We start from the raw sequence: 11,474 nt of genomic DNA, 5'->3' as shown, positions 1-11,474 counted from the left end.
GGTCCCATCTCGTTTTCTCACTGTCCTTCCAGCGGGTTCTGGTGTCACTGCTAAAGAGGTTCGTCATCGCCCGCACACTCTGTACAGTAACCCAGGAGGGAAGATGAAGGAAAAAACCTCAAAGAGCCCCACTGAAGCGTGGGCTCAGCTTGTTTCCACCCCAATCAGTTGCAGTCTCCACAGGGTCCCCATCCCTGTTCTGTCCAGCCCTGGCCCTGGGAGCAAGAGGCGGGCTGGCCTAGTGGGTCAGAGTGGGAGCAGAGCTACCCCCACACAGAAGGACTTCCTCCTCTGGAGTGAAATACAGCGGAAACATCTGTTTTTAATGAGTAGCTTTGCAAGCCTTTGTAACAGCAGACCAGGCCCGAGGCGGCCTGGAAACCCACACTGATGGCACCAGGGCTCTCCTGCTTCTAGGCAGTCCTGCAAAACACAAACGGTGCTGTTAAATCAGGAACGTGGCCCTGTCCCACCTCACACCAAACAATCCCAGCCCACAAAATCACTTCAGAAATCATCCTGCCTGAAAAATGTGAGATGGCCCTCATGGCAGAGCCTGGTATAAAGGTGTCCCGCCTCCACCAAGCAGGAAAGCCCCCAGCCCAAGATGCAAGGAGGGAAACTGCTCCTGCCCCTTCCAGAAGCAATGGGAAGCCCCGCACCAGGGGCTTAAAGAAAAGGGCACTATGGGAGCACTCGGGGCCCTGCAGTCCCACAGCAGAGTGCGGGCAGAGCGGGCCCTACCCCCCCATTTCCCTGGCTCTCTTCACTCCCTTCACTCCCACACGCCTGCATTTCACTAGGCTCAGAAGACAGATGTCTCTTCCTGCCATGGACATGCCAGACAAACCCTGGGCCGCTCTTCACAGTCCCTAATTCCCCAAAATAGTGTCAAGAAAACTAAACACTGTATGAAACTTCTCTGCAGCTTCTCCCTTTGGTTTCCTTCCCACCCGGCAGAGAACATGGGAACACGGTGCTTATTTTGACAGGAGTAAAGAAGCCTCTGTCTGTAAGTGAGGTTAACACCCACCCTGAGGCTGTGTTCTTGCTGGTCTCTCTCAGCAGCTGAGCATCAAGATTCTGCTAATTAAGCTGCTTTCTTCTCCTTAATTAGCTGCATGTGAATCTTGTTGGGAAGTCTTGGATCCGTGAAATACTCTGGGATAAGAATCGAAAAGAGAAAATTATCTAAACCCAAGGGGAAAAGGCAGGGAGGGAGACGGCTTACTCGGCTCAAAAGCCAGCATGGCTCGGCCTCAGTAGGGCTGTTCCCGGCAGCCCAGCTTTCCGAGGTACAGGGAGAGGTCACAGCAGATCCGGAGGTCGCTGTCCCCGCCTGAGCCTGCCAGCTCAGGCCTTCCCAGGAAGGACTTACACAGGATGGCTCCGGTCCATTACCTGCTGCCCGGCAGCCTGTCGGCGTGCTGAAACACAGGGAGCCATCAGAGGGCTAAGGGATCTCGGGGTTTTCTGCTCCCGGCCCATCCTGGGGCCCAAACAAATGCCAAGTGTTATTCTTGCCTCAGCTTAGCTTGCCAGCTCGTCTAGGAGACATCACGCCCTCTCCTCTCTGAGAATATCCTCTCCGAAGAGAGCCAGGCTCTCACACGATGACGCCAGAGGAGGGTTTTCATACACCCGGCATGATGTGAATCAGAGGCGGCATCTGCTGTGGCAGCAAAGACGCACTAGACTCACTCAGAAATGGTGCGAGGCCAAAACCACTCCCTGGGCTAACAGGACCCAAGAAAGCGTCCAACCCAGCCCTTCCTTCTAAATACCTTTGACCTTAAGCCAGCGGCTGGGGAGTAGGAGGTAGTGGAGCCCATTAGGATAACCTGGGGAGCCTTTACAACTGCGGGGCTGGGCCCCAACCCTGGGCTAATTAAATAATCACCTCAGGGAGTATGCCTAGGCATCAGCATTTCTTAGAAGGCATTTCTTAAAAGCTCCCCAGGTGATTCTAATGCGTAGCCAGGGGGGAGAACCCTGCTTTAGGATTCCTGGAGCGGGGAAAGAGCTGCGAGTATGCTCAGTCCGTTAAGCTTCCGCTTAAATACAGGTTAAGGCTTCGTTAAGCCCCATGTCAGGCTCCCTGCTGACAGCTCAGAGCCTGGAACCTGCTTCGGATTCTGTGTCTCCCTCTCTTTCTGCCCCTCCCCTGCTCATGCTCGGGGTGTGTGTGTGTGTGTGTGTGTGTCTTTCTCAAAAATAAACATTTAAAAAAAAAAAAGAGCTGCCAGTATGTTCCTCTGGGAATCTCAAAATTCTTCATGGTTCTCACCAGGAGGAAGCTCCGCCTCCTTTCTGATCTGTCCTCATTTTGAGGAAGTGGCAGTGGAAGAAAGGGCCTTCTGAACAAAGCTCCCTGGGGGGACATCAGGTGAATAGGTACCCAGACTCCCAGGGAGAATCGTGGGCTCGTCCGGAGTCCAAATCTGCGATAATACAAACGTGCTGGTTTCTCAGACACCAAAACCGACGCTGCCTTACCTGCAGCAAATTCTTGGATGTCGTCCGGTCTTTTCAAAAACATTTCTCTGGAAAACATGAGGGATAAGGGCAGGAGTAAAGCTGGCTTGAAGGCAGGCCATGCTCGGGCTGGGCTGTGGGTCCCGCACTTTCAGGGAATGGACCCGCCCAGGGGTCAGTCAGCTGGAGGGCTCCCGACAAAGACCCTCCCACTGGTGACTGTCCTTTGGGTCCTGCTCAGAGGCAGGGGGCAAAGTGTTCCAGATGGCACTAAGCCCGAGCATTGCTTTCCCCCCCCCAGGACAGCTGCGCCACAGCCCAGCGAGGCTTGTCATTCATTCAACAAACATTTTCACATAACCGGAGGCCAAGCCACGGACGGGCGGTGAAGGCCCACTGCCTAGTCCTCGAGGCACAGATACACAACCCCACAGCCCGAGGACCACGTTCAACCATGGATTCCCACAGGGGCCGGGGGACAATACCATCAACAAAGCCGAGAAGATGAACTTGAGCTGCCGGTGGGGCCTGGTCCCTCACAGAGTTTTATGGTTCATAAAGAATGTTCACAAATGTTATCTCACTTTACAACCCTGGGAAACAGCAATGAGCCCACTCCATTTTACATATGAAAGAAATCAAACCTTCAAAAGGTTAATCATTTGCCCAAGTTCATAAAGTGAGTAAATACAGGGCCAAGGGCCCAGGTCTTGTGGTGCCAAGGTCAGTGCTCTCTACATCACATCCCGTCGGCCATGGATGCCCTTGCCCACCAGCCTGGAAGGCCTCCCCACCCAGAAAGCCCTGCCTCCCAAGCTTTAAGAATTTGGCCTCCCTCCTCCTTGAATTCCATTTGAGAATTACTGAGCACAGATTTTGTTTAAGTGACTATACTGGATACGAGGGAATGATTTTTTTTTTTTTTTAAGATAAAATACAGCACCTCCTCAAAGAAATTAGTCAAGTAAAAGAGAAGGAGTAAGTTCTTTTTTTTTTTTTTAACGTTTATTTATTTTTGAGACAGGGAGAGACAGCACGAACGGGGGAGGGTCAGAGAGAGAGGGAGACACAGAATCTGAAACAGGCTCCAGGCTCTGAGCTGTCAGCACAGAGCCTGACGCGGGGCTTGAACTCATGGACCGCGAGATCATGACCTGAGCCACAGTCGGATGCCTAACCGACTGAGCCACCCAGGCGCCCCGAGAAGGGGTAAGTTCTCAAATGTCCAAAAGGCCAAGCAACCTCCAGGAAGGGCTATAAGAGGGTGTTAACAGTGTGCTGCAGACAGGGAGAAAGTTACTGAGAGCGGCGGGGGAATCTTCACAGAGCAGCTGGCACCCCTTGAGGTGCATGTGAGATTTCAGTAGACAGGACAAGGGCATCCCACACCGAGGGGGGCAGCAAAGGCCCAGACATGAAAGGAAACAGCCCGTGTTCTGTGGATGGTGAACTCCTCAGGGTAGGGACTGGGTCCTGTCCACCTTTGAAACCCCAGGGTCAGAAGAGCACTTGGAGTGTCAGCACCCTCGACAATGTCAATGGGGTCAGTGGAATGATGAGGTTCCGTCTGGTTGGGTTGGGGGGCAGGCACACAGAGCAGGGGAAAGCAAAGGGGCTGTATTATGGAGAGCTGGAAGGCCAGGGAGAGACGATTACACTCAGTTCAGGAGGCAAGGGGGTGGGTGAATAACAGACTAGTCCCAAAGTGGAACATACCCGGCATGAGAATGGGGGGTGGGGGGGGCGCGGATCTAGGAGATACCATTGAGCAACTGTCACAAAAGAGCATGAACTGTAGAATTCCACTTACTAAAGTGCAAAAAAGGCAAAACAAATCTGTGCTAAGACAAGTCAGGATCCTGGCTACATTTTGGGGGGGGTTGTGCTTGGAAGGGGCCAAGGGCCCCTTGGAAGGGTCTGAGGGGCTAGTCAGGTTCTATTTCTTGATCTGGACCCTAGTACCATGTATATTCTACATCTTGTGAAAGTTCACCCAGGTTAGGGTATGCTACTTTTTATTACATTTCAACAGAATGTTAAAAAAAAAAAAGGCAGAGGGGGCAATACTGTAGAGTCACTGAAGATTTTTCCAGCCAAGGAATGACACTATCACTTCTAAACTTTGGGAAGATTCATCTGCCTAGCTATATACTAAAATATTTAATAATGCCTTTCTACAATTTCCCTACTCTTCCCATTTTTCAGGTCCAAAATTCAAGATATTAAGAGTTCCATACAGTGTGTACAAGTATATCCTGGAAAACTGTGACTGAATGACCATAAATCATTAGGATCTGGAAAACCCAAGTGGAGAGCTTGCTTCCCAACAAAAACACTTTGGAGCTTCTCATGGGTTAGAGTGAGTCTAGAACAGAGACCTGAAGAACAGGTGAGGGCAGGTATGCTGTCCAGAATTCCATCCCTTCCTCTCCCTTCCTCTTTTCCCAAGGGGACAACCATCTGAAGTATCCAGTACACTTCCTCTCCTCCTCCCACCTCCACCTCAGAAAGAGAAAGGCCTAAAAGGGGCCAGGAGAATTTCCTGTAGGTAGCTTCAAGATCAGCAAAGGGAAAATCCTGGCGGCTTCCCTGGCCTGGAAGGTAGGAATAATAAGGAAGAGAAGGGGCTATTCTTGAAGCAGCCAGGCAGACACCCAGTTCTTCCTAGAAACTTCCTGGACAGAGAAGTTGGGCCATCCCTGACATGTGACTAAAACACCACCCTTTTCATTCACCACCTTGTGTTTGTGAACAATGCAAATGATTTAATTCAGGCTTTTAACATCTCTCCCTAACCTCCCTGCTGGAGTCATTCCTAATGTGGACTGCAAGCTTCCTGGATATGAATGATGTCAACCTTTACTTCCCTTTAGAAGAAAAAGTACAAAGGGGCGCCTGGGCAGCTCCGTCGGTTAAGCACACAACTCTTAATCTCGGCTCAGGTCGTGATCTCACGGTTCGTGATCGAGCCCCACGCGGGGCTCTGCATTGACAGCACGAAGCCTGCTTGGGATTCTCTCTCTCTCCCTCACTGTCTGTACCCCACCCCCACCTCCTCTTATGCGGGTACACACACTCTAATGATTAAACTTTAAAAAAAAAGAAAAAGAAAAAGTGCAAAAGTGATGGCCTGTTCCCCAGGACTGACATTGACAAAAGACCCCTAAACTATTTTTTGCCCAAGCCTTATGCCTGGCCCAAATAAACCAACCTTCACAGAGAAGTTTCTATTTTCCTTTTCTCCATCTCCTATCTGCCCTGTGAGAATCTGCTGCCATTGGAGAAATGACTAGGATATGAAGAACAAACGGTAAGATCCAGGAAAGACAAAAAGGAGTGTCAAAAATAACAAAATAGTGTCCTACACCCAATGGCTGCCTGTTGAGTTTCTCAATGCCAAATTACCTCTTCCAAGTGTCAGAAGATACATACTTACCCTTACAGCTAAAATGACTGAATATTCATATTTTTGAGAATTGAGAGATAACTGAAGAAAACCTCTAGAGATAACTTAAGAACACTCTGGGTGCCACAAATCCCAGAGTTAGAAAAAACTCAATTTTAAAATATTCTCTAACTTTTGAGGTGCCTGGGTGGCTCAGCCAGTTAAGCATCCAGCTTTGGCTCAGGTCGTGATCTCATGGTTCATGAGTTCGAGCCCCAGGCAAAGGGCTCTGTGCTGACAGGTCAGAGCCTGGAACCTGCTTCAGATTCTGTGTCTCCCTCTCTCTGTCCCTCCCGCTCATGCTCTGTCTCTCTCAAAAATAAACATTAAAAAAAAAAAAACTTTTAATAAAAAATAAAATATTCTCAACCTTTAAAATATATTTATATGTGTACACACACACACACACACACACACACACACACACAAAATACCTTTCTGACCCTAAAGGCAGCAATAAGGAGTGTTTAAAGAAAGAAGCGGTCAGTCACACTCATGTCTCCGCAGCCAAGATCTGGTCATATTTCCCACTAGTTGTGGCCGGCTGGGAAAACCACCTACCTGAAGAAACCACTTATGAGCAACTCCACTTCTTTGTGCGTCCTTAGGTATTTTTCGTTAGCAATCCGAGTCTGAATCTGGGGGGACGAGAGCAAAAAGGTCACGCTCCATGAGGAGCCAGATTTCAGGGTTCAAGACCTGCGGGGGTGAGGCCTTGGGGAAACAAGATGAGCCTCTGACCTGGGTCTCTCCCCGGGATGTGTGACATTTCAAGCCGCCTGCTTTCTTACAGATCAACACCCCCACGCCGCCGCCTGCTCGGGCTCAGGGGCCATTACTAAGGACGGGTCTCCACCGCCCGGAAGTTCTTGTCTGGATCGAAGGTACTGTCTCCGGTAATAACTTCGATCCACTTCCCCGTCTAAATGCCCGCTGTAGTTCTTCCTGCAGGCGCCTGTCGGGCTCGGTTTAGGGCCCCCGAGCCCAGGGGTCCGCCGGGGGCCCCCCAGCCGTCCGCCCCTTTACCCGGGAACCGGCCCTCGCGCTCCTCCTCCCGGACTTCCCCCCGTCTGCGGCCCCCCGTCCCGGGGGAGCCGCCCTTTGACGGAGGCGGGAGTGGGGGGCGCACCCACTTTGAATTGGCTTAGCTGCTCCTGCTGCGCGGGGCTCAGCGCCCCGGGGTCCGGCCCCAGAAACCCGCCCTGCAGCGTCGCCATCTTGTCCGGGTCGTCAAGGCGACGGGCCACGCGGCCGAAGAGGCCCCGCCCCCCCAAATCCGGCTCTCTCCGGCGCGCGGGGCGGGGTTGGGGCAAGTAGTGCGGGGGCCGCTCTGAGGCCGAGGAGTAACTTCGGGCTGCTGTCCGCGAGATCTGCTTCCCCAGAGTGGGGGCTCATTTCCCGTCGTGGTTGTATATGGAATGGGCCCTTCTGGACCCCACCCAGCCTCACATAGTGTTTTTTCTAGGCTCTAGAGGAAAACTGGAAAAGGGATTCCTAAATTAGCAGTCTCCCAGAATCTGGCTCCTAACCCTCTCCCTTGTTTGGCAACTGTTGAAACCTAATAGTAGGGAGAGAGGATTCAAGCTTCTTCCCCTTCCGCTGAACCCCTCCATCAGTCCTGTAGACACTTGACACTTAGCAGCCTGAAAGCATCCCAAAGGATGGAGTGAACGGAGTTCTGCAAAGGAAGGAACGTTCTCACGCCAGAGACACTGGAAAGGACTGGGGGGGGCTCTTGCCAGATGTTTCCCCTCTTGGACTGACTTTCTCGTGGAGACAACGTGCTCCTCCTAAATTCTAAATTATCCCTCCCACTCCCAGTTGAACAGAGGAGGGGAAAGGCAGTTGGTCTTCAAGGTGGGTTCTTCTAGTGTCTAATTAAGAAAAGAAAGTGAAACCTAAAGCCAGAGAGCTGGAAATAGGCCTGGAAAGGGCAGGAGCCTTGTCAACACACACCATGCTGGTTTTTGCACACCCAGAGATCATGCCCAGGAAAGGCCTTCTGGAGAACAGGGAAAAGAGCTCAGAAGGAAGGCTGGTCTTTCAGATTTGGGAACCACTGCCCAAGGAGAAACAAGCCCACCATTGGGCCATGGCTCTGAGGGGGTCTTTCTGTGGTCTGCCTCTATCCTTCTCAGCAAAGATGGAGGAGAAGAAGTGAAAATGTTGGCAGTTCCCAAGCCAGGGAAAAATCACTGAAGGTAGATTAGGTAGTGAGCTACAGGCCTCTTCCCAGGAATCTCATTCAGGTTAGCAATCATTGTGGTTGTTTGTCTGGTTTTTAGGAGAAAGAGTTAACAGAGAAGTAGATAAGCTGCCATCTGTCACAAGTGATTTTTTTCAAGCAGGAGCAGAGGTTAATCAGAGGTGGTGGTTCTTGTTGGCCAAGACCGGTCTCTTCCTGCCCCTGCACCCCCAAGAGAAGCTAGTGAGGGAAACCCTTAAGCTGCATCACCCGATATGGTCACCACGAGCCACCGGTGGGTGTTCGGCAGTCAAAATGTTTCTGTATCAGATGTGTTATCAAGTGTAAAATACACACTGGATTTTGAACACATAAGTTTTAAACTTATTTTTAGAGAAAGAAAGAGAGCATGAGTGGGGGAGAGGGGCAGAGAGAGAGAGAGAGAGAGAGAGAGAGAGAGTCTTAAGCAGGCTCCATGCTCAGTGTGGAGCCTGACACTGGGCCCTGTCCCACAACCCTGAGATCATGATCTGAGCCAAAATCGAGTCGGATGCACAACCAAGTGAGCCACCCAGGTGCCCCTTGAACATGTAGTTTTTGAAGAAGTAAAACCTCTTAACAATCTTTATATGGATGACATGTTGGATAGTTTAGATATATAAACACTTTGAATAATATTTAGGATATATCAGTTAAGTATAATCTATTATTAAAAGTGATTTCGGGACACCTGGGTGGCTTGGTCTGTTAAGCGTCTGACTATTGGTTTTGGCTCGGGTCATGATCTCTTGGGTTCATGATTTCAAGACCTGCAGTGCAGAGCCTGCTTGGGATACTCTCTCTCCCCCTCTTTCCCTTTCCCTCTCTCTCTCTCTCTCTCTCTCTCAATAAATAATAAAAACTTAAAGTAAAAGTAATTTCAGTTGTTTCTTTAACTTTCTTAATGTGGCCAATAGAAATGTTTGAATTACATATATGGCTCACATTATATTAAACAGCACTTGTCCAGGGGCGCCCGGGTGGCTCAGTCGGTTGGGCGTCCGACTTCAGCTCAGGTCATGATCTCGCGGTCTGTGGGTTCGAGCCCCGCGTCGGGCTCTGTGCTGGCAGCTCAGAGCCTGGAGCCTGTTTCAGATTCTGTGTCTCCCTCTCTCTCTGGCCTTCCCCCATTCATGCTCTATCTCTCTCTACCTCAAAAATGAATAAACGTTAAAAAAAATTTTTTTAAATAAACAAACAGCGCTTGTCTGGACTGGGAAGTGCGCGCGCACACACACACACATGTGTAAGCATGTAAAATTTTCTCCATCTTCACACCCCATGCATAAAATAAGTACTATCCTCCTTCTGCTAGTCTGGGGTCTCCTTGTGCTTTGAGAAGCAATCCAGCTTTCTTGACTGATCACATCCCATGGCCCAAATACCCTCTTGTGTACACAAGACAGGCTACTTCTAACTACTTCTGCTTTCTTACAGCATCTCAGTCGTCGCTGTTGCACCTGATGTTGGCCTGTCTTCCCTCTCCATTTGAGACAGAAGCCCCTTGACAGACGGAAGATCATATAATAGGTTGTTTGTATGGGCTCATGGTTTCTGTTGCAGATGGCCTCCCTCTGCTTTCAGTTGTTGAGGGCAGCAAGTGACTAGCAGCTCTGCCCACCATTTCCACCACCACATTTTGCCCTTTCTGAAAAACATCTCAATTATTCAGCATTTCTCATTTTCTAAGAATCTAAAATCAGTAGTGGAACTCTCCCTTTATAAAGTCAATCATCCTTTTTATGTAGGGCAGCTTAGCATCGAGTGCAGAATAAGAAGGAGGGTGAGCCTGGGGATGGCAGGTAGAGAAAGAACCTTGGAAGACGGAGGGCTGGGAAGCCTCATTTCCTCCTGGAGAGCAGCTCCCCAGAATAGCCTCTGAGTGGTAGGATTTACTCCCCGCCAGAGTTAACTCCCAGGGCAGAGATGTGCCCACAGTCACCCAGCAAGCATAGCCTGAGGCAAGCTCCCGCCTCTTCTCCCCTTACCCCTGCCTCTCCTTTCAGATGGAAACCTTCCAAATGGGAACCACAAGCTAAGCAAAGGATTGGAGGCATTCTGCTGCCTGCGGCTGTCTCCCCAATTGCTGACTGGGAGGAGGAGTGAGGGGAGTTCATTATAATTCATTTTTGTAAATGTTGAATATTTCAATTAATGTGATTAGCCCCAAGCCCAAACGGGAGGCAGGGCAGCAGACCTGCTGACAAGACATCCTCAGAGGGTGTGATCTATTTAGCATCTCCATAAATACCAAGATCAGATTAAGAGGCAAGAAAAGGAGCAGTGAGGGTGGAGTGTGGGAAGTTACTTTCCAGATGTGTCTGCACTCTTGGTTCCCTGGCACTGTCATCAGGTGTTCTGACCACGCAGAACTGGGTCCTCTACCAGCTCCCCTCAATATGCCCATCTTAGGGGCCCAACTGGGAGGACCTGAGCATCAATATGACAAAGTGTAATCGTATCTTCACACACACACACACACACACACACACACACACACACACTTCAAACCCAGGCCAAGGAAGAATGAGAGGTGGTCAACAGAGAATCAAGCAGTAGAAAGAAGGCCATCTCTCACACAGGGCTGAAATGAAGACACAAGAGGAAGAAAGGCCAGGTTTAACCACTGTCCCCACTCCCACAGGGAGCATTTGATATGGAGGTTAAACTCAGGACTGAGGAGCCAGACCACCTGGGCTCCACCCTCACTGAGCTCTCTTTCTAGCTGTGCAACATTGGGTAAGCCATTTTATCTCTCAGTGCCTCGGTTCCCTTACCTTTATTTGGAGATAATGGTAGAAGCTTTCTCATAGGGCCATGCTGAGATTTAAACAAATTAGTAAATATAGAGCACTTGGAACAATGCCCGGGACACCATAAGTGTCATCTAAGCACTGGCTATTACTATTACTTCCTGTCCAGAGGAGAAGCCTGCCTGCTGTGGTAGCTGAAGAATGGGGGCTGCTGGGACTGAGTCAGGACATATTTCAGAGACATCAGTGCCATTGTGGGGACATCAGCCACACTCTGGGGTGAAGAAGGGAATGACAGGAGACAGGGTGTTGCACAAGAGCTGCAGGCAAGGGCTGCCCTGTCCAGAAGAGTCCATGTCAGCAGGTACTCCCTGCACCTAGTGGTGCTACGAGTGGCCCCAGTGCATGGAGAGGTTAAGCTCCCTGGAGATTATGGGGCAAACAGATCACCCATAGAATAGTTGTTAAGAGAGTAATGGCCCACAAGTGTGCTGCCCCCGCCCGTTTTTGCTACCGGACTCACTTTGAGAGTCCCACTCAAGGAACCTAACTGGGAGAAGGAGGCAAAGGGAGGAGA

The 11,474-nt window shown here is 50.3% G+C and overlaps 1 protein-coding gene across 1 annotated transcript; it reads right to left on the bottom strand.

The window, feature by feature from the left end:
* Window positions 1-292: 292 nt before the first annotated feature.
* On the bottom strand, window positions 293-7,160 carry RIIAD1 (regulatory subunit of type II PKA R-subunit domain containing 1). The gene is made up of 5 exons (XM_042953997.1): window positions 7,054-7,160; window positions 6,482-6,558; window positions 2,497-2,543; window positions 1,034-1,161; window positions 293-423 (listed from the first exon to the last, which is right to left on the bottom strand). Exons 1-4 carry the CDS (start codon window positions 7,135-7,137, stop codon window positions 1,091-1,093), a joined length of 279 nt encoding a protein of 92 aa, XP_042809931.1. The 5' UTR covers window positions 7,138-7,160; the 3' UTR covers window positions 293-423; window positions 1,034-1,090.
* Window positions 7,161-11,474: the final 4,314 nt, after the last annotated feature.

The sequence above is a fragment of the Panthera leo genome, chromosome C1 (genome assembly GCF_018350215.1).
Source record: "Panthera leo isolate Ple1 chromosome C1, P.leo_Ple1_pat1.1, whole genome shotgun sequence".
NCBI classification, from domain to species: domain Eukaryota; kingdom Metazoa; phylum Chordata; class Mammalia; order Carnivora; family Felidae; genus Panthera; species Panthera leo.
This window is presented reverse-complemented; position numbering and strand designations above follow the sequence as displayed.

Coding starts and splice junctions, on each gene's coding strand:
- RIIAD1 (XM_042953997.1), bottom strand. CDS start 7,137: ATGGCGACGCTGCAGGGCGGGTTTCTGGGGCCGGACCCCGGGGCGCTG. Junction 6,559..7,053: donor AGCAGCTAAGCCAATTCAAA/GTGGGTGCGCCC, acceptor TCGTCCCCCCAG/ATTCAGACTCGGATTGCTAA. Junction 2,544..6,481: donor CTCATAAGTGGTTTCTTCAG/GTAGGTGGTTTT, acceptor CATGTTTTCCAG/AGAAATGTTTTTGAAAAGAC.